Source organism: Rasamsonia emersonii, assembly GCF_000968595.1.
Source record: "Rasamsonia emersonii CBS 393.64 chromosome Unknown ctg1118621759657, whole genome shotgun sequence".
Classification (NCBI taxonomy): domain Eukaryota; kingdom Fungi; phylum Ascomycota; class Eurotiomycetes; order Eurotiales; family Trichocomaceae; genus Rasamsonia; species Rasamsonia emersonii.
Genome location: NW_013563354.1, coordinates 1 through 27,045, shown reverse-complemented (window position 1 = coordinate 27,045; position 27,045 = coordinate 1). Strand labels below are relative to the sequence as shown.

Below are 27,045 nucleotides of genomic sequence, written 5' to 3'. Positions count from 1 at the left end.
TCTAGACTAGTTTGGGTATATGGGTGCAGCTGAGCGATGCAGTTGTTTCTCGTTTCTTCTCTCTTTCCTTTTTTTTTTTGCCATCATAGTCATGCTCTTCCTTCTTTTAGCTTTCCTTTTCTTCGTATTATTGATATAGAAGCAATGGAGTATGTAGTTGCGGTAGAAGACTACGAATAGTCGTCAATGCAGTAGTAGAGTAGTAAGTAGTAGAGTAGTAGTACTCAACTGAGTAATGACGCCGTGTCATATATCCTGAGGTATATACACCGTACTGAAGCTTAGCAGCTATGGGCCATACGAACGAGCTAAATTCATCAATCAACACTGACATACATCCACACGTGACATGATGATCATCAGACAACTTGGGGTATATAAATCTTCACTGCAGCCGCCCTACCTCTAGTTAATACCTGCCTGTTTCACTAGCCTGGCCAGCCTAAGGAGAATGAGAAAGGAGAATTCCAATATATGGTACAGTAGAGCGAAAGAAACGAAATAGTCTGCCAGAAGTGCACTTCACGAGAATTTTCCCGTGATGGACCTGCAAGATCGAGTAATGGTAACTTGCTATACGATTCCATCGTGATCGTCGCTGTCGTCCTCGTCCGTCATCATTCATAATCGTCACCACAGAACTACGGAGTAGTCCTCCCTCCACAGATGCCGTACAGCTAAGGAGATCCCGCCCGCGGAGACAGCTCCGGCATCGAACTCCCCCACAACCGTAGCGCATGGCGCTGCTCAACCAGCGCAAACACCTGCCGCAGAAAGTCGCGCTCGACACCGCCCGGCGGAAACGCCTCCCAGGCGACTCGCACCGGGAGCGCCAGCCGATTGATCATGTTGCCCGGCGCGCGCCGGATATAGCATTCCAGACTCCGCGCGATGTCGCACGCCAGCTGGTACTTCTCCGCCATCGTCACCGCGCCCTCAGGCCGCGTGTCGATCGTCGACAGGATCAGTCGGTACGCCGAGTAGACGCACACCGTCTGCAGCAGCCGCAGGTCCGGGTAGACCAACGTCGGCGGCTGGACCACCTTCATCGTCCGTAGATCGTAGTACCGAAACACCGGAAACTCGTCCGGGCCCTGCGGTTCGACCGTCTCCTGCGGCGCACCCGCCGGATAGCAGTCGATCCAGTCCTGCTTAAACTGCAGAAACCGGTAGGTCAGATCAGCGATGCCGTTCCACAACTGCGTCTGCTTGACGCGGAGCTCCGTCCGCCCCAGAACTTGCGATCGCTGTGCTGCCGCCAGCTGGTCGTGTTTCCACAGCAGCTCGGGGATTTCCACCGCCAGATCCAGCAGATGATGCAGCAGGTCTTTCTCCGTCGTGCCCGCCGACCACGGCACCGTCTTCCAGGCCGGTTCGTTGAAAAAGGTGGGTTTGCGGTCGACTATGGTAGCCCCGACCTGCGAATGATCAGCACATTCTCACGCTGTAACCCTAATGAATGCCTACCCAGTAAGGCCGCAATTCCGTAAACAGGAGATGCTCGACGCCGTACATGTGGTTCTCCGGCCCCCGATGCTGCATCAGGCGCATCGCGCCCATGGCATGCGCTGAGACGCCCTGCTGCGAGGTGCGCTCAATGCTCTCAAACGCCAGCAGCAGCGTCACCGTCACCAGCGTCGCCTCCGCGCGGCTTCGCTCCGGGTCCAGAAGGGCCTGCTGCAACGAACGCAGCGTGCGGGGATACAGCTGCAGCCCGGCGGATTCGATGCGCGGATCCTTGACACTACGCCCGAAGAATGTCATGGAGACCGCGTCAAAGGCATTGGCGATCATGGGCGAAAACATGCGGATACTGGCCGCGGCGCGCAAGGCGCCTGCGCGGCCGGAGCTGCTGTCGACTTCGGGACTGAAGGCATCGAGAAAGCGCTCGACAAAGACATCCAAAGCCAGCTTGGCGGACGCGAAGCGCGACAGAGGGCCACACGAGTCGTCATCGATACTGATGGTGCTGGCACTACTGCTGCTGCTGCCGCTGGTACTGCTGGTGTCCGCACTGGACGATCGAGATCGGGACCCGCTGTCGGTGTTGAAGTCATACTCGTCCTGCTCTTCCGCCTCGGCGGATCCGGACGGTGATACTCTGCTATATGGCAGGGGCCGCAGGGGTAGCAGGCGGCGCGAGGTCATCAAGCTCGAGCTGCTGGTCGAGCTTCCATCGGATGCTAGATGACGGCCGTTAGATCGAATCCTCTCAGTGAAATGTTGTCAGGAGTGCATAGTAGGTCATAGTTGATTGATAAGTACCGGAAACATACCGTCATCCTCATCGGCAGTCCCTGAACGAGGCAGGCCGCGACGGCCGGCACGAATCTGCCCAATCAGGTCATCGACCACATCGATTGGCGCTGAGCGGATCGCGTCGAAGAGCCGCTCCAGTTCAGCCAGCCTGCGCGCACCAGAAGCGTGTTCTCCTGAGTGCGTCACTGTAAGCGCACATAGCCCGAAAAGAAGGCCCAGCTAGGTGAGGCGGATTGGTCAGTGGAGACGTACTTTGGCGGCTAATCTTCGCGCGCAATTCCTTGATCTCGTTGCGCAGATTGCGGATCTCGTCGGCCTGGCTGATAGGCTGGAAATCCTCATCGCCCGGCCCTAGGTCGTAGACGCATTCGGAGGGGTGGCCGTGAGCGCAGCAAGCATGGCATGGCTTGACTCGATCGCACTAGATAGATTGTCAGGGGAGATTGATCGCGATATGAAATTCAGCTGTAGATAATGGGCGGCAAAAGGGTGATGATATCATAGCGGAGGGCACATGGATGTGAAAAGCATCTGGCCGTCTAAATTTCTTCAACTCGCGCTGCACCTACCTTGACCTTGCGGACGCGACACACGCGACAGGAGCGCGACTGGCGGCTGGCCGTCTTCTTCGGCCTTTGGGATTTCGCCTCGCTGCGGGCTGAGTCGGTCATAGTGGCCGCGGCCAGCAGCAGCGGCCGGGCTCAGGCCGCCGTCAATTGCAGAAGGCTCCTCGCCCAGGCAGGGACTCCAGACCTCAGGAGGGTAGCAGCAGCAGGGGTCATGTCATAGGATGCGGCCCAGCGAACAGGGCCTCGAGAATAGGGACGACGAGATAACAGATCTCGGAGAAAGTCGCTGACCAGGGTGGGAGGCGAGGGGGAGATCTGGACGCCGTTTTAGCTTGCGGGCAGGGTGTCTTTTGCTGGAGCCATGCGATTTGTGGCTTGCAGCATGCAGAACTGTTCAGCCAGCCTCGCTGGCCTCGCTGGGTGCTGTCTGCCAATGACAGGACAATACAGAAACCTGGACAGGACGGAGGAGAATTTAATAGCAGCAGCAGGGCTCTGGCATATCGGCCGTTGACGGGTGGACCTGGTGAACAGCCAGTTGGGACTCACTCAACAAGATGGATGCAACGGCCTGACGCGGCGGGGACCGGGCTAGCCAGGTGTACTTACTACTTGGTGACAGACCAAAATCAGAACGGCCAGCTGGCATCCAGTCAGATCAAGAAGCGAGACTCTCACCGTCGATCGCGCGTCCCGCCGTCAATGTGGGCCACCGGCGCTTCCGTGCCGTTGGGAGGTTCCAGAAGTGACAGAAACACGAGCCGTTGCATTGGATTTGTGCAGAGTCTTCATCCGGAGCAGACTCTGCTACTCTGTGAGGACTGCATACTCCGTACACTGTTTGAATATGGCAGAGACAGAAGATGAGGAGAGGAGGAAGAAGAGGAAGAGGAAGACAGCCGATGCAGCCGATCAACCAGCCATCTCAGATCACCTGACTCGAAAAAAAAAGCCAGAGATCGTTCTCTTTCTATTGTCGCTTAGTCCTTCCAGGAGGAGCATCGGAGAATGACAATTGTTTCTAAGCGAGCACTATGAAACTTATGTGTAGCGCGATTATTAGCGTCCCCAACTGACGACTGGCTGGATGAAGTTTCCGACATTCCCCTTCTGTCAGATTGGATTCTTCTGTTCCTCACCGTTGGAGAATCGAGTATAATTAATATGAAGACTGTTAAGCAGGATCAGATTTACCTAGATCTAAGGGCTTTTCCCTAGATCCAAGGACTTTCACAAATAAATGCAACTGCATTCAAGATGTAGAGGCCTTAGGCACCAAGGCCGTAAACAAGATCTTGGCAGGTGCCCTAGGCATCGGCCCTGCAGCCTCAACTTATTGAAGAATTACTGTGAATTACTGTAAGACTGGGCTGTACAGTATCTAATGGTTGTTATACTCAATTTGACGGACATAATATCACAGAGAAGTCTGATAAGGACCCTAGAAGAATTTCGAGATTATTTTAAATACCTCTTGATATCGATTTAGAATTATGAACATTTTGCTATTAGGCTAGTAGATGTGTTAAATTACTAGAAGGCTTCCAAGGTTGTTGCAGGTATTCCCTATTTAGGTGCTAGTGCTAAATTACTCTATCATCACATGGTGATGTGCATGATTTATGATTTACATACAGATCGCCACTCACGCCTGTTATGAGACAGCATCGAAACCACAAAGCCTAAGCGAAGTATGCACATCCCTCTTGATTGTCTCCATGCTAGTGTCCTCTCCATTCCAGCATCTCGTAATATTATCTGCAAACAGAATACCTTAGGTCATAGGCAATCCTCCCGCTCTTGGGAAATGCCCATTGTCGTCGCAATCATATTTGAACACCTGCCACATAGCGACGGAGTCGAAGACACACCAAACATAGAGCAACTCGATTCGTGGGGTTATACATACCATTGACAAAGAATTGTTCCATGTCGGTAACCAAAAGGAAGAAAGGAGGACCTACTAAAGTCACCGTGTTTTAGAGGACTGTCGTGGACCAGTATAGTCCGGAGAGCACCATCATGGATAACGACACGACAAGAACGCACGGAGCTGAAGGCATCTCCCAGTGATCGGATCCATATGGCCTTGCACTGGAGGCGGAGGGGAGTTGTCTTTTTAAATCGCCTTGGTTAGTTAAAGCGAGTTCAAAAGTGAGCTCAACTTCCTCATCAAGCGCTTTTAAACCGTGGACGATCCGGATCCATCAGGGCTTCCTAGCCGCTCGTAGATCGCCTTCTCATTCCGGATGTGTTCGTGGTTGATGTCGTTTATATCTTCCTAGTAGGCCCTATGCTCTCCGTACTTAGAACAAAAACAGTCGATATTTTATGCACACGGTTTCTCGAAAGTCGGGAAACTTCACCAAATAAATCTTCCTTGGACGAGCATATCCTCGCTTCGAATAGTGTTTTGGACTCTTTGGATGAAGACCTGGAGGTAGAGGAAGAGCTGGCGGTGGAAGTAGAGCCATTAAAAAAGGGGGGGAAGCATGGCAGCCGTCTGAATAGTCAATTAACATAGCCCATCATGGGCCATAAGAGGAGGATCTCAACAAAAGTGTAGCCAGAAACTGGACAGGCAGTTGAAGATCGAGACGGAGGAATATTTTAATTTATCTTTGTCTACTATCAACCATGAAGACCGACCGCGTGACCATATAGCTTACGAGGCTTTTTATTTATTCTGATTCCTAGCAGGCATGGCCTAGAGCTTCCCATACAGCACAAACAATAAGAAAATAGTGGAGCGCCACAGGTTATGCTAAGATGGTTGACATCACCCTGTCGAAGACGTAGCAAGCATTCTACTCCCTACATGAATCAACGTCCTCAGCTGGCCTTGTTCTCTCTCCTTATGCTAACCCTATTCTAACCCTATTCCAGTCCCTATTCCAGTCTCTATTGCGTGAAGCAAGTCCATCCTGCCCGTCATCTCTCTTTTCTAACACTTCACTCGTAGCTTATCCGATAGATCAGCATCAGAGCACCAGAATTGAGCCCATGTCTTGTTGACCAAGCCTCTTCCAGTATCGGTTGCAATAATGACATCTGGACCCAACATGGCTCCTAGAAATATATTTCCTCTTCTTTGACCCTCATGCCTGATCTCCTTGCGAAACCAGTCATCTATATTAAAGACTTTTTGCTGGTGATGATACCAATGCCAGAGCAAAAGCACATGAGATCCTTGAGAAAGGTAACTCAATAATGCAGAAATGTCTGTTGCCTGATAACTGCATGGCAGTCAAATCATATAGAGTATGTTGGACTGACTTGCACATATACAATGGTGATTATGATGCTAGGATGCCTGTAGTAACAGGACACGAGACCAGCAGGATTGTCGACAAGATCGGTGCAAATCTTATAGAATTCAAAATAGGTAATAAAGTCACTGCAGGAACTGTAATAATTCCATATTATTCGACTGAATCAACTGTTAAACAGCACAGCATCCCCCACCCTACTAACCTCTATTCATAGAATACTTAGTGTATCTTTTCAGTCGCAGAAGGAAGCTCTAGGGAGCTCTCAACATAAGCCCAACAAAGCGCAATCCTGTAAGCAACCCTAATAAGAATAAGGTTGTAGCCAGCAGGTATTTAATCGATCTCCCTTCCACAGGTAGTTTTCTTACCTAACCAACGACCAGCTTTCATCAAATCACAATAACCATAGTCTAATTCACCATTAAGAAAAAAAAGCATGGACAGTTCCAGCGTAATGTACCTCTCACAGTATGTACATACAACATCGTAGGTACCTTGACAGAAGCACCATTTGATAATGGTGAGTACCTATGGAGAATCCATCCCGTGTATGTACATACAGTACATACCTAGTAGTTGGAGGGTCCTTCCTCCATCATCTTCATCATTCATCCTTCATAGGTAGCAATGCCATTAAGCATTAAGCATTGAGAGGACCAGACTCGATAGAGCACACACACGGAATGACATTCACAATCAAGAGGCCAAGTAGTATTAACAAGAGCTCTTCTCGTCTTCTCAATAGCCAGCACTATGTAAACATAAATAAATAAATAGCAAATACAAGTTCACCTCAACAGGTATATGTGATCACGTTTCTGGTATTTTTTTTTCCTTTCCTAGAACATGTGCTTATGCAGAATACTACCTGGATAGGATGCATTAGTTAGAGAAGAGAAAAAAAAAAGAAAGTAAACGTCGATAAGACAATGGAAGACAGCAGAATTTTTTGCCGGGACTGCAGCATAAAGAGCTTGGCTATCTGATTCTTGCTTCGACGAACTGAACCTGCTCACCCTCGAGAAGCGACTCAAATATAATACAGCTCTCTGCTAGAAGACTACCTAGACAAAGAAATAATACTTCCCATACTGTAACACTGCATCAGAGTTAAAAATGAATATTCTTACTTTTTTACCATGATATGTGTCCGGTTTCATCACTGGTATTGTCTTCTCTTAGTCGAGTCAGCAGAGATGATACGCAATCTAATCCCTGAACGAACTCCTTTCTTTCCATTGACTGATGATTCTCGATGGCGGTGGACTTTATATGTCTGCATTCAGCGTTCAGTATTGCTTGGCCTTATCTTGGTCTGTTGCTGTTGCTGCTGGTTCCCCAGCACATCTTTAATATCTATCTATCTACCTCTAAGAGGATCATCATGTCAATGTGCCATTACCTGCACTGTTCATGCTGCTCAGATGAGATATCTGTCAGTATTAGGGAACTATGATGTTTACATGAGTAGTAGTCTTAATAGTCTTCCAAAGAGAAAAGCTTAATGCTATTGCGATAATACCTATACGGAGTATAGGGACATTAGTCCTTAACATGCTGACAGAAAGCACCTAGGTAGTTGAATTCCCGACAATGGACTAATAATTCGACCACTCCAGATGGGAATTAATATCAGAGAAGGACAGGTTGAGAAGCTTTGGTCACCTATATGCAGTGACACAATACTAAATTGGTTCTATGTGGATACTGCTCACGTTAGGTTCAAGCCAAGGCTGATGCATCGATTTTCGCCTGACTGACCCGTAGGTACCTTCCTACATGGTAATAATCTACTACGAAGGCGGACGAACGTACGTACTTCCTTCCCTCTTGGGAAAGAGCCCAGTCACCAGATTAGAAATCAGTCACCGCTGATTGGCCAGAACCCGCGCTTAGGGCCCTGTGCAAGCTCCCCGATATGGACCCTGGGACAGCTGGAATGCAGGGTCTTTGTTTGATTGTGCATGGTGAATGTTGCTAGAACAAAGGATTGGAAATCGAAAATTGTTGATTGGTGGGTTGGCTTGTTCTCCTCGTGTCCCGATAGGATGTGTTGGCCCCGTGATTGTATGATAGGTAGAGCAAATGATGCCAGCTGGTAGAGTTCGTAGATCGCGTATGCCTTGAGCTGGAATGCGTGAATTGTACTGTTTATAATAATCTGGCGAGAGAATGGTGGCCGTGACTTTTCCTTTTTTTGCACCGCTTTCTGGGAGAGTGAGAATAGTGAATAGTCGCTGAAATCTTACCTGCTTGTCTTAATTCAAAGGCAGCAACAATACACCCGTCTCTATTGCTTGCTATTTGCGGACTCTTCATTTTCTTCCTTCCCCGCTTCTATCTCTCCATTGAGGAAGATGAACGAAATGTCTTTGTCAACCGACGTCCCCCGAGATGACTCCCACCGCACCAGTGAGCAGCACTCCTCCGCCGGGGACATCGTCCGCGACATCATCATCGGATTTTCCGACGGCCTGACGGTCCCATTCGCCCTGACGGCCGGCCTGTCCAGTCTGGGGTCGTCCAAGCTCGTCATCATCGGCGGACTGGCCGAGCTGTTCAGCGGATCCATCTCCATGGGTCTGGGGGCGTATCTGGCCGCCGTGACGGAGCGGGATCGATACCACAGCGAGGAGAAGCGCGAGAGGGACGAGGTGGCCACCAAGCCGGAGGCCGAGAAGGAAGAGATCTACGAGGTGTTTGACCAATATGGCATCGGGAGAGAGGCCAGTCGAGGCGTCGTGGAGAGTCTGGTCCAGGATGAGGAGAGTTGGGTTAGGGTATGAACTTCGAGTGTTATCGTTTGTTCCTTGATATTGAATCTGACGACATGCGTCTAGTTCATGATGGACTTTGAACTCCGACTCGAAAAGCCCAACGTGTCTCGGGCGTGGATTTCGGGGATCACCATGGGCGTGGCATATTTTATCGGTGAGTATCTCTTGACGAAAGAAATTCGTATGCCATTGAAAGCCCGCTTGGCCGTACTGACAGTCTGCTACAGGGGGCCTCCTTCCTATGATCCCTTATTTCATCATCACGCGGGTCAACATCGCCCTGTTCGTCTCTATCGGCATCACGTTTGTGGTCCTGCTCGTCTTTGGCTACATCAAGAACTATGTCACCATCAAGACGAAGCGCGCAGGGGTGTATGGCGCTCTGCAGACGTTGTTCATTGGTGCTCTGGCGGCGGGGGCGAGTTATGGGATTGTGCGAGGGATTGACCAGAGTAATATCGGGTGATGGGGGGCGTTTAGATTCCGGGCATAGTCATCTCTATTTCGCTGTGCTCCGGCAACCAGTCAGTGACTGAACAGCAGGGTATAGCTGGGATTAGGGCTGAGTGGACTCAACTGTGCGTGTGGATATACCATTCAGGGTCTTTCTTTCGGTTTCGTCACAAAACAGGAGGCATTACGGTAGAGGGCTGGCGTCTGGAGGTTTGATTAATTTTAATTACGAATCGATTGATCTGTCCGCTCTGGGATGTTCGTTGCATTGTCATGCTATAATAGATCGGTGGCCATGTCAAATCCTCTTTTCTTGCTTGTTTCTTTAACCTGCGGGGTTGAACAGTCTATCTAATGACAGTCTTAGATCCGCGTGATGTCATTGACGGTTGTCGCTGGCTCTTGGCTCTGGATCACCGAATTCCAGCAGAACGGCGTCGAAAGGAGGCTGTTTCATAGCATCGAAGCTTGGAACCTTCGAAGGAGCACTGGCCATCTCGCAGCTGCTCCGAGCCAGGCACGTGCGCCACCAGCTGTTAGGACCTGCCGTATTTGGTATGCACCGGATCTGCGCTTAGTCAGCCAGGCACTCTCCGATTGGTGTCACGTGCATGGCACGGACAGCCACTCGCAGCTGCCGTTGCTCGGCGGTCGTTCCTTCCCCATGATTGGCGGACAGGAGCCTCGGCATTGACCAGTCTGCGACTGCCGAGTCACGGGATCCCGGTGTTCTCCGCACGTGCATCGGCCTTTCCTGCCAAATCCAGGCAGCTGCCAGGCGATCCCACGGCCGTTCGGGGCGATGATTCCATCGCCGTCGAAACGCCGACCGGCCAAAGCTACAGCTGCCGTCTTGGCGGTGGAGTGTCAATGAACCAAGGATAACCCCGGATTTTAGCTGCGTCAGTCGCCTGATCCCACGGGGGATCGCCCATGGGGGTTCCCCGGACTTGCTGCGATGCCCCTCTGCGCGCTGCCGTGGCCCGTGGAACACAGCTGCTCTTCTGCACGCAGCGGCCTGGCGGTCCGTTGTTCCGCTGCAATCAGAACTACCAGCAGGGCAATATTGTTTTGGCATCCACGGTTCGAGGTGAGTACATGTCCTGCAGGGAGAGTGCTTTTGATCCGGCTCATACGGACTGCGCAGGGTGGGAATGCAGACGAGGTGACGACGCGTGGGCACACGCTGCATGATGCATCGAGCTTGGAGCACTGACAGCTGCAGCACGGCGATTCTCCGAGTCATGGTCCCTGCAGCGCGACTGAGCGTCTCTCGTTGGGCTCGTGTGGCTGGTTGGCATGTCTGTGCACTGCTCTGATGTATTCAGCCTGAACGTTTTGCCCATGCTGGGCGCGTGTCGGCATTCTCCACATCGTATTATGACCCCCGCAATCCCCCAGTCGATCCCCCAGAGCTGGCTGTCCTAGCTCTATAAATCCGCGCGAGCCCTTCCAGTCCTGTTCTGCTTCTGCTAGACCTGTCACTGCCAGGGTCGCGCCGTTCGTCTTCTCGATTCCTCTCCTTTTCCGTCCTAGTTGTCTTTTCGAAGCTCTTCTATCGGGGATCCGGCATGGCTGGCGACAAGGAGGCGGTCATCAACGACCGCGAAGCGATGGGGGAGAAGGCGGAGATGAGCCACGAGGAAGTGGTGCAGCATCTGGCCCAGCTGACCGACGAAGAGAAAGCCGTCGAGCGCAAGCTGCGTCGTCGCATCGACTTCCTGATCATGCCGCTGGTCATCCTGGTCTACCTGATGAACTACATCGACCGGTGGGTATCACTGACGCACAGGTGGCAGCAGCAGCAGCCAGACTAATGCATTTCTCAGGAACAACTACGCCGCCGCCAAACTGCAGGGTCTCACGAAGGATCTGCACCTGAACGATACCGAGTACCAGACCGGCCTGTCGGTCCTCTTCGTCGCCTACATCCTCATGCAGGTTCCGTCCAACCTGCTGCTCAACTACATGGGCAAGCCGTCTCTGTATCTGGGCTTCTTCGTGACCGCCTGGGGTCTGGTCTCCGCGCTGACCAGCCAGGTCAAGGGCTACGGCGGAATTGTCGCCTGCCGTTTTATCCTGGGTCTCGTCGAAGCCCCCTTCTTCGCCGGGGTGCTCTTCTACCTCTCCAAGTGGTACACTAAGAAGGAGCTGGCTCTCCGCATGAGTATCTTCTACGCCGGCTCCCTGCTCAGCGGAGCCTTTGGCAACCTCATCGCCGCTGGTATCCTTTCCGGCCTTTCCGGCAAAAGGGGAATCGCTGCCTGGCAGTGGTTGTATATCATCGAGGGCACCATCACCTGCTTCGTTGGCCTCGTCATCATGGTGATCCTTCCCGACTTCCCGGAAACCTGGCGCTTGCTGTCGCCCGAGATGAGGGCCGTCGCCAAGCGCCGCCTGGCCATCGAGGCGGCCGAAGCCGACATTGACGAAGCGGGAGGGATGAGCCAGCTGCGGGGCATGAAGCTGGCCTTCTCCGACAAGCGCACGTACGTGCTGGCCATCGCCTACATGGCCATCACCGGAGCCGCCGGTTTCCAGAACTTCTTCCCGACGCTGACCGCGACGCTGGGCTACAACCACGTCATCTCGCTGCTGCTGGTGGCCCCGCCGTACGTCTTCATGGTGTTCTACAGCATGGCCCATAACTATCTCTCGGACCACTTCCAGAACCGGTTCTGGTTCTGGATGTACCCGATTCCCATCACCATCATTGGCTTCATCGTCTTCATGACCACCTCGACCTTCGGTCCGCGGTACTTCTCGCTCTTCCTCATGAACTTTGTCTTCGCCATGAACGGCACCCTGTACGGCTGGATCGCCTCGTCGATTCCACGGCCCCCGGCAAAGCGGGCGGCGGCCTATGCCTTCATCAATTCGGTGGGCAACTCGGCCAGTATCTGGACGCCCTACACCTACCGCTCCCAGGACCAGCCCTACTACCGGCCGGCCCTGGGCGTGTGCACGGCGCTGCAGATCATCGCCCTGATCACGGGCCTGATCATGTACGTCGATCTGAGTCTCGCCAACAAGCGCCTGGCCCGGCTCGAGAACGAGGACATCACCCTGACAGAGAAGGAGATGCGGCGTCTGCGGCAGACGGCGGAGGTGGAGGGAATCGACATTGCAGCAGCACGGCGGCTGCAGAAGGGCTTCCGATATATGCTGTAATCAAAATCGAGTTTTATGTAGTTATGAAGTGAGAGACGCAGCTTATGACATCAGACGAATGAATGGATTTCTCTTCAGAGCATGCGGGAAGTTGGTCCATCCGTATCTGATTAACAAATCCAGATGTAGTATCTGGTCTTGCATTTATGCCCTTCTTGCAGGTCTTTCTGTTGAAGGACAAGTAAGTTGGCTCCTATCGAGCCTTGTAATAAGCCTGGATGGTAGTTGATTTGCTGGTCCTCTGCTATTGGCGGATGCACCGTGTCACTCGCTGCTCAGCCTCGTTCGACCGCTTCTCAAATACTCGCTGTCCCCCATGGCGACCTCCGCCAGGAAATCCATCACACTCTTTACGGGGCATTGCAACGCCGTAATGCAGTTTCAACAGCAATGGCGTTGGCTTTGGCGAGGGCCTCGAGACTGAAGCCCGAAATCCGTCTGGCCCAAGCCGTCTCCGAATTTGAAGCCAGCCTGACCGACGAGGAGAAAGCAGCCTTCCGGACGTATCGATCTCAAACGCGAGATTCGCCCCCAAACGTTAACGATGTCATGCGACTGACTGCAGAGGTCGACCGCCGTGCGAGTCGCAAGACCAGCCGCTGCTTTGGCCCCCGGCTGACCAACTTGCTGCAGGCCGTCCAGCAGTTTGCTGCTCTGGGCGACATCGTCGTCGGAGGCTCCCAGAACTTGATCGCGTGCGGCGTCTGGTCCTTGGTGCGGATGACGTTGCTGGTAGGTCAGTCCGCTTTGCGATCATATCTCGTGGCTGATTTCATCTCCACAGGCAGTTTCTCAGTCGGTGTCCGTTCTGGAAAGGTTGTCGCAGCTGTTCATGGCTGTCGGACGGTCTGCTCCACGCTATCAGGCCATGGCGCTGCTGTATGCCCGCTCCAAGCAGTTGCAGGCAGATCTGTGCGAATACTTCATCGTTGTCGTCCGTCTGTGCCATCGGATGGTGGGCTTTACCCGCAAGTCCATCCTGGCACAGATTACCTCCTCCACGCTCAGTGATTCAGACCTGGCTTCGTTCCAGTCTCAGCTCGAGAGGTGGGCAAGTTCGATCAAGGAGCAGGTCAGTCTGTTAACCAGCCAGAAGATCGAAGAGGAGGCCAAAAGAAGCTCCTCTTTCCGAGCTCTCATGACCAGAAATGCAGCTTCGACGACCTATCGCCAGAAGCTGGAAGCCCTACTCCGCTGGCTGGATGCGTGCTCGACCTACGACTACGAGACTCCCTGGAAACAGGCCCGCAAGGCCGGGACGGCAACCTGGTTTTCGGAGCGTGCTGAGTATCAGGAATGGAAGGCACACGCGTCGTCTTGTTCGTTGTTCCTGTTCGGGGAAACTGGGTTCGGGAAAGACCACGCTTCTTGCCAACATGGTCGACGATCTGAACTTGTCTGTTTCCACGGGTGTGGTGGCCTATTTCTTCTGTCGTCCCGACATCACCGAGTCCTTAAAGGCCAGGACTATCCTGGGCTGTTTGGCGCGACAGCTTCTCCGTCAGTCAACCAACCTCGATGAGCTGGAGGCCGTTGTGCATGGGCGTTTCTCCGTCGCGGATCCGAATCAATACTTGGAGTTGCTGGAAACTGTCCTCCCTACGGACAAAGCGTATTATTTGATTGTTGACGGTCTAGATGGATGTGAGAGTCATGAACGACACAACGTGGTCCACCAACTGCAACGACTACAAAGCAAATTCCTCCTGCGCATCTGCCTCTCATTCCGACCGGAAATTGACCAAGCATCTCAGATCAATCCAGATGATCTTAAGGCGAGATGGATCCTGTCAATGCCGGAGAGTAATCCTGATATTGAACGGTTCATCAATACGGAACTGGAGGCTCGCATTGAATCGGGAAAGCTGTCCATTGGAAATCCGGCCATCATCCTCGAGATCCGTGACGCTCTTCTTGCCGGCGCCCAAGGCATGTGAGTGACCTGACTACTCCCACTTGTTAACCCAATATTGTCTAATACGTTTAGGTTTCTCTGGGTTGTCCTTCAGATAGACAGCATTTGCGCAGAGAGAACAGACGAGGCTATCCGTGACGCCTTAAATGATCTCCCCTTGGACTTGTCTGAAACTTTCCGGCGTATTCTGCAAAAAGCAGGTGGTCCGGATTCCCGCTACCAGCGACGGATCCTGGAGCTACTGGTGGCAGCCTTTCGTCCATTGACGGTCGAGCAGCTTCGGGAAGCATTGAGCGTCGTGCCGGGCGACGCGGTTTGGAACCCGGCCCGACTCATCAACAATGTATACGCGACCCTGGCCTGCTGTGGCAGCTTGATTGTAGTCGATGAGGAAGAACTCACGGTCCGTTTTGCACATCACAGCATCCGGCAATTTTTGGTTGGTCATATTGGAGGAAAAGTGCCTGAGTATCAGTTCACTGTCGAACAAGCAGACCGCCAGATGGGCCGAATCATCGTGACATATCTGAACTATGGCGTATCCAACACACAAATATTTCGTGCGGTCCCAAAAGTAACAGCACAGGAAGTACCATCCAAGATCCTGGACTCTAGTACTGTCAAGCAGCTGGCTTTGGGATGGCTACGCTCCCAGAAACCATTCGACCATGATATCTACAGTACGCTGAACAGAGCCGCGGAGCGATTGTGGCAGAAATCACGGGAGGACTTTCACTTTCATACTTACGCTCGGGAACTTTTTTTTGCATCATACCGCTTACGTCGCGGAGGAGTCACGGAACGTTTGGGACCTATGGTGTCAAGTGTTTCAGCACTCGATTAAGGTAAGCGGTCTCCTCACTCTGCCTGTGTGGAAGCAAGCTTATAGAGAACCAACTGACGGATGCACTAGCCATCACACCAGGAGTTAAACGCTTTCAGACTTTCGCAGATGAAGTTCTATATCGCGACTTTGGCACGGAGACGTCTCCGGCAGTATGTCGCGGGGATCAAGCTGGTTCAATTCATCCGAACTCGGATCCTGCCTGCCAAGCCGGGCAGGGAGCAGCGAGCCAAGGGTGCTATGCTCCGTGCAGTCGTGTTGATACATACATGGGAAATGACGATGGCCCGACAGTGGGAGCTGATCACTCGCGAGTGGGACCTGGCCGAGCAGGTGAGTAAGCAGCTTGCTCATCCCAAATTGCCCGAGGGATTTTTGGAGAAGTTTCTCCTGTCAACAGAGCATCGCGATGACGAAATCGTGGTGATTGCAATGTGTATGCGATCCGTCCGATTATCACCCACTGAGGGATTGTTGGCCAGCGAAAGGAAGTTTCTCAGCGGAAGATTGTTGGAACATGGCATAATGATTCTCATGGAATACCTGCACAAATTAACATGGCGCCTCCAATCATGGGTCCATGACGAGGAGAATGCCTTTCTCTTCGTGCCAGCCTTGGGCAAGATGAAAGAGCGACCCCGGGTGCCCGATACAGTGCCGCCCGGGCCTACGTTAGAGACGGCGAAGCTGCTGCAGACGAAACTGCAGGAAACGTGGACTGCCGCCACCGAGAAGCTTGGTTTGCCTCGACAAATAGACAATAAAAGGACTTTGGCCATAAAGGACAAGATGATAATGTCGGGAATAATATCAGCACAGAAGACAAAGGAAAAGAAAAGGGTCGACCCATGGCGGATTGATCACAAAGCCTATCTGCTGCCGACATCAGGTTCTGTGCAAGGATTTGTTCCTAGAACTACCCCCTATTTTACCCCTGAATCTGACTTTCTATCAGCCAATATATAGTTGCTTTTTGCACCCTATATTTAATTAGAGAATCAGAATTATTTGCTCCTTTGATTTCCTGATTTGGTTTAGTGCCGTACCAGTTGACAAAAAGTTATACATCGGTTAAAAATTCTTGGACATCGCAAGCAAAAAAACGGGGGTTAGAAAGTCCTGAAACAGACGAGGGTATGTAAATAGAAAGATCAGCACGACATTTATATATTTGTCTACTCGGGAAGTTTTCCACACCTTGAATCATACAAGACAACTCTCTCTAAGGAACAAAAGTCAAAGAACCTTACCTTACCTCCTCCTTTCCTTTCTTTATTTTTTTTCCACATAACTATTAGCCCTAAACTCTTCACCTCTCCCCTAATCAAATAATTACCACTCCCATTGCATGCTTCATGCAGATTGCACTCAGTTTAGATCCAATCCCACCCACCAGGAATTAATTCCACCGTGTCTGTCTATCCAGTGCAGTTCTTCATGAACGACAAGATGTAAATTTCTCCCGGGCCATTTGTTGCTGTCGAACGATAAAATGAAGCTAGCTGGCCGACAGGAGGAGAGACGAGGAGACCAGAGAATGTGTATGTACTGTATGTATGTACTGTCCAAGGGATTATTATTGAGCGGTTCACTCTGATTTTTCCTCGGGTCCAGCTGATGATGATCGGAAAGACAGAAGGCGAAGAGAGTGTGATCGGTCTGATGATCAATGGGAAAATTTCATTTTGCATATATACATTGTGGACATATATATTATTTGCGATGATAGCTAATTGAGATAGAGATAGAATCCTTGACCTGTGTGCGATTTCGCGTATTGAAAGCAGTTCGGGTTAAAGGTCAGCATGTGAAAGAAGACAGAGATAAGAGAGGAAGAAAAAGAAAATAAAAAGAAAATAAAAAGAAAGAAACTAGTCCTCTGATTCTCAATCAGCATACAAAACAAGCTGAATCATCATCATGAAAAGGAAGTAATAATTTACTTATCCATCCACATGACATAATTTGCTAAGATGCAGATAAGCTATATTTATGTAGTACTCCGTATATGCACGTAGTATATGCATACAAAGAAAGCATCAGGTCCAGGCTACAAGCTTGCCAAGGAATGAGGGGGGAAGTACCTATAAGCAATATGCAGGACGCCATGGTTAGGCAGCTATTGGGTACCGCTTTTTTATAGTAGGGTTCCAATGGTTTCTCGATCCTTAGCGTGATAGCTTATCTGGGTTAAGCTCCAAAGTAGAAGCAACAGCAAAACTGTTGTATATAACTTGTAAGGTCCCCGTGCATCGGTACGCTATCGTACACTGCAATTTTAGTGCAAATTGGGAGGCTAGTGAATAGCAAGGTGGATTTTTTGCTGTCCTGCTGATGACAAGAACATAGCAGGATTCCTGGGATAGGTAGCAAATGGCCGTACTGTACTCAGAGAAATCTGATAATACACCATCTAAGCAGAGTGCTCCTGCTTTACTATTTATGCGGCACCTACTCAATACTATATGTACTGTACATAGTTGTGTTATATAGAAGGCCGGAGGCTTATTGGAAGATTAGTAACGACGAGGCTTAAGATGTTAGAAAAAACTCCTCTAAATCAGAAAGCATTGAACCGCGCCGCAATTTTAGTTTGGACCAGGAGAAGTCCCATGCTAGAGACTCAGCTGAGAATGCAGCAGCCAATAGATCTAAGTAAAGAGCCTCACTCCCCCTGCACTGCAATTTTAGTGTAGAAGGAGAGGAGAAAGAGGAAGAAACAGATACAAGTAGCGGTAATGGCAGAGATTGCCTCTTCTTGTCAAAGAAAACTTTAATAATATAGATATATAGTTACTAGCCTCTGATAATATATAAGGGATGCACATTACAAGATGAGGAAAATAATCTCTAGATGAAGATTTCTAGCGGACTCATATTTGACTCTCTACACAAGACATGTAGTGTTCCCCATTAGACAACAACAAGGATCGAAAATACGGGGCGGCTCAAGGGTTCCCCGGGGCTGTGCGCACTTCACTGCCATTAGTGTCCAATGAGGGACTAACTCTTGAATATGCAAGGCTGACATTGAATAGCTGTCGAATTAAAATTTTCCAGTACTTGTTCGAGCCACGTCAGCTTGTCCCAAATCTGCCTTGTAGTGTAGGACGAGGGACCAACTCGAGCAAGGATGATGCCACGTGGCTAGCCCTGGTGATGGGCTTCACTATCCCTGTTCAAACATGCACTGCAAATTTAGTCTAGAAGAAGGTGTTTGAAGTATGGCTGCCCATTCTGACAAGTCTCACATGCATGTAATTTGCCATCCTGTGCATATCACTGTGCAAGTTGTGTTCTACAATTGGGTTGGATTGCCCCATGTGCGTTTTGGCCTCTGAAATCTGCTGACTATTCATCAGACTTTCCCAATCAGATGCTACTCTTCGATATAGATTTTGAGGACTGTATTTATTCGAGGGAATTGAACTAGTGTACGGTACGATAGCATTGATGGACATTGCGTGAATAGCTTAGGGCTACAAAGGAAGGTTCTTCAGACATGATTGACAAGGCCACATTAATCTCATTCCTATAATGCAGTCTCACATGCCGCGTGCAGTCATAACTCCGAGTAAACGTCTTTCCGCAGTGTGGACAACAATGTGGTCGTTCCCCGTTATGGGCCCGCATATGATCACGTAGTATGCCCCCACGAACAAAAGACTTGTCACACAGCATACATTGCCACTTTGCCTTCGATTTCAATCCTGTGTTTTCTTTGGCAAACGTAACCTCGTAGTCGGTGAAGAGTTCGGGGTGGTACTTTTTCTTATGCTTCTCGAGATCTTTCGCGAGAATAAAGCCAAACTCAGCAAAGGAGCAACCCGTAACTGTGCAGTTATAAGGCCTTTCATGGCGGGCAATGTGTTCATCACGTCCTTTTGCGTCTGAGAATCCCTCATGAAAAAAAGGACATTGAAGCTTGTGACATTTGAACCTCTTGGACCCGTAAAACTCAGTCAAACGCTCTTCCCTCTCCGGGGTCAACAATGTGCCAGAGCTCAATCGTTCTATCATTTGTCGAGTTCGGAAAAAAGAGTTGCTGAGCGTTGTGCGACTAATGGTATTCCTTGACTCTGGTCCTTTCATACGATGGTGGTTGATATGTCTCCACAGATCAAGGAGACTCTCGTAAAAGGGATAACAACGAAATTCCTGGCACTTTTCTTCTGATAGACCGCTGGCCTGATGACTCAAAATATCACTTTGATAAACTTTACTGAAAACTTCGAGCGCAATTTCGAGCTCCTTCAGTGGCGGTCGAATCTCTGGTTCTGACGAATTGAAGCTGTTTCCGAACTCAATCACGTTTAAGAAGTGATGAGACCATTCCGCAATTGCATAATCCTGAAAGGCAAAGTGACCACTGAGAGCAAAACCTTCTAGTTCCACTTCATCGACATCTGTAAAGCATCGAAGCGAGAGATACTCAAGGCAAAGAGACGTTAACTTGCTCTGGGCGATGGATTCATGTACGTATCCGCTGTTCAAGATGTGCCTAAAATAGAACGTCGTGAGTATTTAATGCCATTCAACGACTTTCCCCCCCCCCCCCCCCCCCCACTTAAACTTACAATCACTATTACAGTAGAAGTACGTGGTTGTTGAGCTCGCGTCACGTAAACAGTCATCTACTATGCGAGATGCCAGGATTGTTTTTCCTATTCCCAGGAAGTATCAGGATCTTTGAAAATCCGAGTTGTTGACGATTCTTTGAAAAAACGCGAGCCACCGGCGCCCATAATACCTCTAATCCATAGAATTGATGATGACAATGTGCTCGCTTGTCTCCATTGTTGGACCTTTGGTTCCTTTAGTATCCATTCTCCGGTGCCTGGGTACTCGAGTCTTGTCCTGCAGAACGATTCGTGGTCTTGTTCGGTAGAAATACCAGATATCCATTCCTTGACAGTAGCCAAGTTGCGTTGTTCTCGGTCCGCCTCCAACCTATCTACCGTATTGGCCTCAGTCCTTGACGAATGGCGGGTTGAACTTGACGCACTGGCACATCTCTCCTCGCTGCGCGAAACAATTTCAAGAGCAACGAAAGGGACTGAAGCGAAGGCACATGCACATATTAATGTCTATGGAACACGGGAAGCTGGTGAGCACGTGGGGAATCTTCTCTCTACGAAAAAGATCTGGTTGCAACGCCCTGATCAGCTCCGTCCTGACCCCGTATATGATCATCGTGAAAATCCCCACGTTGTTAGTTTCCCCGAAGTAGAGGACCAAAGTACGTTTCATGATCGGCAGCAGACTGGCAGCAACCAAGACCTTGGAAACTCCAAGAGCTTTGATCAAGTCATTTCCGATGTTTTTTCTTCCTTGACAAGGGGCTCGCATTTGAAATGTATTCAGGGTGATGGCAGACTCCGAATCGCTATTACCGTAAGTCTGCCATCTCTGCACGATGTCTCTTAATTTTTGCGCTGTCATTGGAGTCATGCATTCCGGCTAGGGATTCTTACTAATAATTCTTGATATGACTATCCATGCAATAAAAGGCACCAACAAGAAGCATTGGACTTTATGATTCAAAGGGAAGTTGGTCCAGTGCCATTTGAATTCTCTCTCTGGCGTCCTGGCGAGTCTGATGGTCAAACCTGGTGAGACACCCGGCTCATCTTGATCTGAACCTGAAATCATACTCATCAACGCAGGTATTGCCATGCAATCACGGAGAGAAAAACAGCACATCGCCCACCAGAGACCGGGGGAGGTATACTTGCGGATGAGATGGGAATGGGCAAATCGTTATCGATTCTGGCGCTGATCACAAAGACCATCGAAGATGCTCACAAATGGGTCGCTGACCCCGCGTCCTTTCCATTGACCATGATCGACGAAGAGAAACAGCCTTCTCGTGCAACTTTGGTTGTAGTATCCTCAGCTCCCAAGTATCCCAAGGAAATGGCGTTTTATAGAGGAAGTTAGCTGACTTGGAGAACAGTATTAATCAACCACTGGTGCAAAGAGATTGATAGGTAAAATCATTCTTCCTGAAACGATCGGAGGATGCTAACTTACTCGCAGACATCTCGATGGGTCATTGACTACGCTAAAGTATCATGGAAAGAATCGCAAGAGGGAGAAGGTTATCATCCGAAATTCAGACGTAGTTATTACTACTTACCATACCTTGGCGACGGAATTTGAAGCGAGCTCCAGCTTACTTCACCAAATTGCGTGGTTCCGGGTAGTACTCTATGAGGGTAAGAGTCGGCCTTCTGGTTTTCCAGTGGAGCACATTGTAGCTGAAATACGCAGCCCACATTGTGAGAAGACAAAGCTCTATCTTCTGGCGCGCAGTCTCTCAGTTGAGCGCCAATTCCCGTTGGTGTCTGAGCGGTACCCCCATTCAAAACAGAATTAACGATATTGGGGCTCTATTTACCTTTCTTAAGATACCTCCATTTGACAGCATGGCTACATTTCGAAGATACATCACAAGTCCTTTTGACGAGGGTGACAGACAACGTGCTTCGCATTGTCTCAGGTTGCTTCTTGATTTGACGTGCCTCCGTCGGACGAAGGACTTGTTGCACCTTCCTAGGCGACGGGATATAACGCGGGAATTAGATTTCTCAGAGGAGGAAAGACGCCAATACAATGAGATGAGAAAGGTCATGAACAGGACTATCCGCGAAGACAGAGAGAAAGGGCGCGGACAGAGCAAGTTTGGGATATTCCAGGCACTACTCCAACTGAGAATATTTTGCAACCACGGCACATTTCAGAAGCGTAATCCATGGCTCACCAGGAGGGCGCTTGACGAATATGCAAGCGATCCATTCAAGGGATCTAACAAGATTGAATGCTCCTTATGTGGTAGAACAATGAGCCAGGACCAGGGAATTTCAGAAGAAAGCGTCATCGGCGGTAATATATTTGCTCTTTGCTCTGCTTGTTTGGAAGAGAATGAACAAGGCGAACGGTCGCATGAGAACCGAGTGAAAGTTGCGGCGACGAGACGGCAATACGACGACTTTAACGCTCAAGGATTTTCTACAAAGATGGCAAACCTTGTTTCAGACGTCCAAAAAGATTTGTTGACAACAAAGAGGCAAGCACCAGCTGAAGTTTCAGTGACTCCGCTGCAAACTGACTCTATTACAACATAATATTTTCCTGCTGGACTAGGACTTTGGACCTGATTGAAAGGTGTCTAAATGACAAATCCATATCTAATTGCCGAATCGACGGCGCCTGTCCCCTCTCGCGCCGGCAGCAGATTCTCGATGATTTTGCCAAATCGACCGACCTACATGTTCTGATCATGACAACCGGAACGGGCGCATACGGGTGCGTACACTTTATTCTCTACTTCTTCATTTTCACGGCAGCGTTGATCCTTTAACGTCCGCAGGTTGAATCTCACATGTGCAAATCGAATCTTCATTGTCGAACCACAGTGGAATCCCAGCGTTGAAAACCAAGCGATTGCCCGCGCGCTGCGCTTAGGGCAACGGAGTTCCGTCCTTGTAACTCGATATATCATCGCTCACACAGTGGAAGAGGTAGGTAGCCTTATCAATCTTCACGTCCAATGCTCACGCCGGAATCTAGGAAATGAAATCGCAACAGGATCGAAAGTTGAAAATTGCGCAGATGGGCTTGAATACAAAGGATATCTATCAGACTGGATCACTGTTAGATGATCGATCTCTGGATTTGATGGGTTTCTCACCTGATTCATCCATCTGAGGTCGGAATGAATATTTCTTCTATTTTGAAAAACATATCAAGCGATGTCGCCGCTCAGTTAAAAAAAAAAAAGAACTGCCCGGGAGTCCCAGACAATTATATTTAGCCTACAATCATCCCAATGCCCGCGCATATACGACATATTGAAAAGCATATCATCCTATTTCTCATTTCTCTCTCTCTATCTCTCTCTTTCTCTTCCTATTTTCGTACTCTCCTCATTAGAAGATTCTATCGCGTTGCTTTAATAAAGGCAGCCCCAGATACCCACCAACAGAGCAGGAGAATCATGTATGTATATACATACATAGTTAGTTTAAATTGACAATTATTAGGAATGTTCGAGTCAAAGCAAATAAATTTCTTTCTACTTCTAGACTAATAACCAACCAACGCAACCTTTTATTTAGCTTTTTGCATAAATAAAATAAATTCTTGGAAGAAGAAGGAGAAGGTTTGTCAGTAATTGCCCAAAAGGCAACAACAGTCGACTATTTGTTATCAGTTAGTAAATGAATAAATAATTTGTTTTTCTTCTGACGATGTCATTATGCAATGATTAAAAAAAGGAAGGCAGGCAATTAATTAATTAATTATACTTACTCGACTCTATCCTCGCGTATCTCACCTCAGTCATTTTGTGATGAGGCTTGCTTATGCTGGCTATTTCGATCATGGTATTCCGCTAGGTGAATGAAATAATATGGTGAAGGGAAGAGAAAGGGTAAGAGCTATATTCTGCTACTCTAAGAAGGGAAAAAGGTAATTAACCAAAAACAGCGTCCTATACTTCGATTCATTTTTAGCACATTTCCATTTACTCAAGCCTCCTTTTGGATTACTTTCGCTGAATCCTGTCAACTATACAGCCCTCATCTCATAGTAGATATCACTCAGTCAACCACCAGAAAAGGCACTGTCTACTCCATCGTAATCACCGCCCTAAACCGCACCGTCCCGTTGGCCATGGCCTCTGCAGAAAGACAGACAGGCAGTTAGTATTATCAAGGCAGATCTAGTTATACTATACTGTATGTGTGTACATACCAAACGCATCATTGGCCCTTTCCAGCGGAAACTTCTCGACCATGCAGTTGATGTTGGTGCGCTCGGTGAATTCGATTGCTTCTTCTGCGTCGGTGGCATGGCCGCCGGGCCAGCAGTGGACTGAGAGGCCGTAGCGGATCTGTGCAGACAGTTAGTTGGATGTGATTTGTACTCTAATATGTAATGTAATGTGATGTGATGTCTGTCTTACCATGATATTGGTGTTGACTGGTACGTCGCCAGGGACTGTATTACAACATATCAGAACCCAACCGCTGCAGCGACCAAGTACCTAGGAGTCCTAGATGACTTACCCGACAAGATGAGCAGTTTCCCCAGCATCCCCAACCCCTTCAGCAGCGGGTTCATAACCTGCGCATCCGGCGCCGTGGCCACAATCATAGACGCGCCTCCGAGCCGCTGCAGCGCCTCGCCGGGATCGCCCTTGCTGGCATCAATATACTCGTGCGCGCCGAGCTGTCGCGCAAACTGCTCCTTCTGCCCGTCCCGCGAGATGGCCACGACGCGGTAGCCGAAGCGGTTCGCGTACTGGATGGCCAGGTGGCCAAGGCCGCCGAGTCCCTGGATGCCGACCGTCGCGCCGGGCGGGATGTTCATCTTGCGCATGGAGTTGAAGACCGTCACACCGGCGCAGAGCATGGGCGCGTAGGTAGCGGCGTCGACGTGCGCGGGGACCCGGACGGCGGCTTCGGCGCGGAGCTTGCAGTATTCTGCGTCTGCAGTATCATCTTAGCTAGGAAAATAAATCTAGGAGTGGTGGATATACATACACCCCCCACCCTTCGTAACCCCATTAACCACAGCATTGTCACACATCTGGAACAGGCCGTTCTTGCAGGCCTTGCAGGTGCCTGCATACAGTCAGTCAGTCAGCAACTTTTCCTAGATATGCACAGGCGCAGTTTCTGCTGCTCACCGTCGTGACCGCCATGCCAGCCTCCACCGACTCGATCACCGATCTTCCACTCTGACACGCCGTCACCGACCGCAGCGACACGGCCGATGATCTCATGGCCGGGGACGATGGGGCTGAATCAGCATTAGCGAATAAACCCTTTTATCCCATGCATGCAATAATATATACTTGTCAAGAATTAGGGTTACCTACAATCCACCCCCCATACTCCCATACTTCGCAACCGTGTCCGAATAGCAGATACCACACGCCTCGACCTTGACCAGGAGCTCGCCCTTGGCGGGCGGGGTCAAGGGGACTTCTTCAATCGTCAGGGGAGCGCCGACAGCTTTGAAGACGGCCTGCTTGAAGGTCGTTGGGAGGGTCATTTTAGATATATAGATACGCCAGGAAACTAAGAGAAGAAGGATTCTGTGCTTGGTGCGTGGGGAGTTAAGAATAGACTAGGAGGTGTATGGCTGGAGGGGATACAGATGCGGAGTACTGCAGAGTAGATAGATAGACCTGCATATTATATCATCGGCGTAACAATTCTGGATAGATGTCTTACCTGCCAACGGAGTATCGGATTCCGATCCGTGCAGCGGGAGACATGATATCATTGGCTAATCAATCTATTGCCGATTAACCTCTTGTCCCATATTTAATCTCCTGGAATATTAGAGTAAACCAACAGATTAGTTCGTGATTTCTTTCCGTAGGCTGCTTATTACTGCATAGTACAGAAGAGATCAAATTCAGCCCATTTTCAAGCTTAAAATCAGATGAACATGACCTTCGTGACTAAACGTTCGGGAATATCCATTCGTCCCATGGTCCACCGCGAAGCTTATTGTCTCGAACGAATCAGAGAGCCGCTGACTGTGATTGAATTAACTCGATCGCTTAAGACGGCAAACAGCGATGGTAACTCACATGATAAGTGTCGACGTAGTGCACTGGTTCGTCACTGTCAGTTGGAGATATTCGAGACAAATCGACATCTACTTACTCTGCCAGTCTATTCCTCCTACTTAACCAACTTCTCTCCTTCAAAGCCCGGATAAAGTCGTCCTGCGTGGCCGGCAACTCAGTGAAAGGGAAGCTCCTGACAAAAACCGGGACGGTCTCGTCCTCGTCTCCCACGCTGGCGAATCGGTCGCTGAGAGCCTTGTCCTTCTTTTCCGCGCCCACAAACACCTCGAACATGCCCTTGTCGAGATCGACGACGTAGGCCCACTCGCAGAACAGCCCGTCGTTGGCAAACTCCAGGATCAGGACGATGGGCACGCGCTTCTCGGGAGTGGCCCTGGGCGACGAGCTCGAGGATATTGACGCCCGTATCACGCGAGAGAGACGGGGGGAAGGCCTCAGCGTCGTGGTCAGGCTTGCCGCATTTGCAGTTGGCGTGAGCAGAGCCGGAAAGGGCGGACAGGGCGTGCTGACGGTACGGCTCCAGGTCCTCCTCGTCGAGGGTGACGATGTACTGGAGGCCGTTCTTGAGACGCTCGATGTTGGCCGCGTTGAGGAGGAAGGTGAGAATGATCATGCCCTGGGCCCTCGGGGTAGCCGTCTCACTGGGAATACTGGGCGATGACGAAGCGGCCGCGGTAGAAGACGCAGATGAGGTTGCGAGTGCCCATGATGACTGCAACGAGGAGTTAAGAAGGTTACAAAGGCTTCCTGGAGGATATTTTATCGACGCGTCTGCAGGCAGCGCTGCAGGCAGCCGCGTGTTACCAAAAGAGGAAGGAGGATGTCTTATATTATGTAATAATCATTATGTAATAACTAAAGATGTTAACGTGATCTATAACCTAGTCGGACAAATGGCCTAGTCGGACACTTCCCCACCATCATACAGCTTCACAGTCAAATTTCACCACAACTATATAGAGAAATCATCTAATTACATTAAGAACTATTTCTTGTACGCTGGGAGCATGTACGGGCAGTATGCCCAACTGTTCCACATATACTGCACTGACGTGCAGCACGTTTTTGTGGTCTTTCCTCAGTAACCTCAACCACCCTACTCTCCTCTTCATTAGCTCTTCGTACACGATCTATCCCTTCTTCAATAGTTAAAGCATCTTCCTGTCCTATATATGT

General features: G+C 49.9%; 6 protein-coding genes across 6 annotated transcripts; 4 read left to right on the top strand and 2 right to left on the bottom strand.

Moving 5' to 3' along the window:
- Positions 1-677: 677 nt before the first annotated feature.
- On the bottom strand, positions 678-2,930 carry T310_0015 (uncharacterized protein; the record flags this gene model as incomplete). Its single annotated transcript, XM_013477101.1, has 5 exons — positions 678-1,418; positions 1,468-2,183; positions 2,277-2,444; positions 2,512-2,680; positions 2,829-2,930. The coding sequence occupies 5 exons, from the start codon at positions 2,928-2,930 to the stop codon at positions 678-680; spliced, it is 1,896 nt and encodes a 631-aa protein (XP_013332555.1).
- Positions 2,931-6,038: 3,108 nt separating this feature from the next.
- T310_0014 (uncharacterized protein) lies at positions 6,039-6,986 on the top strand (the record flags this gene model as incomplete). The annotated part of the gene is made up of 4 exons (XM_013477100.1): positions 6,039-6,213; positions 6,284-6,391; positions 6,591-6,648; positions 6,878-6,986. 4 exons carry the CDS (start codon positions 6,039-6,041, stop codon positions 6,984-6,986), a joined length of 450 nt encoding a protein of 149 aa, XP_013332554.1.
- Positions 6,987-8,466: 1,480 nt separating this feature from the next.
- T310_0013 (Protein CCC1) lies at positions 8,467-10,024 on the top strand (the record flags this gene model as incomplete). The annotated part of the gene is made up of 4 exons (XM_013477099.1): positions 8,467-8,880; positions 8,941-9,031; positions 9,105-9,310; positions 9,698-10,024. 4 exons carry the CDS (start codon positions 8,467-8,469, stop codon positions 10,022-10,024), a joined length of 1,038 nt encoding a protein of 345 aa, XP_013332553.1.
- An 877-nt stretch (positions 10,025-10,901) lies between these two features.
- Positions 10,902-16,226, top strand: T310_0012 (MFS transporter; the record flags this gene model as incomplete). Its single annotated transcript, XM_013477098.1, has 9 exons — positions 10,902-11,101; positions 11,160-12,335; positions 12,523-12,682; positions 12,727-13,233; positions 13,286-13,897; positions 13,995-14,434; positions 14,489-15,030; positions 15,110-15,261; positions 15,330-16,226. 9 exons carry the CDS (start codon positions 10,902-10,904, stop codon positions 16,224-16,226), a joined length of 4,686 nt encoding a protein of 1,561 aa, XP_013332552.1.
- A 4,117-nt stretch (positions 16,227-20,343) lies between these two features.
- T310_0011 (uncharacterized protein) lies at positions 20,344-22,387 on the top strand (the record flags this gene model as incomplete). The annotated part of the gene is made up of 6 exons (XM_013477097.1): positions 20,344-20,471; positions 20,625-20,654; positions 20,771-20,872; positions 20,927-21,163; positions 21,300-21,478; positions 21,534-22,387. 6 exons carry the CDS (start codon positions 20,344-20,346, stop codon positions 22,385-22,387), a joined length of 1,530 nt encoding a protein of 509 aa, XP_013332551.1.
- Positions 22,388-23,890: 1,503 nt separating this feature from the next.
- T310_0010 (Zinc-binding dehydrogenase) lies at positions 23,891-27,033 on the bottom strand (the record flags this gene model as incomplete). The annotated part of the gene is made up of 13 exons (XM_013477096.1): positions 23,891-23,943; positions 24,018-24,156; positions 24,229-24,263; positions 24,332-24,754; positions 24,809-24,889; positions 24,955-25,067; positions 25,147-25,348; positions 25,505-25,559; positions 25,870-25,903; positions 25,946-26,320; positions 26,367-26,581; positions 26,796-26,821; positions 26,922-27,033. Coding segments are annotated over 13 exons (1,863 nt in total), but the record flags the coding sequence as incomplete, so codon positions are not given.
- Between the last annotated feature and the right edge of the window lie 12 nt (positions 27,034-27,045).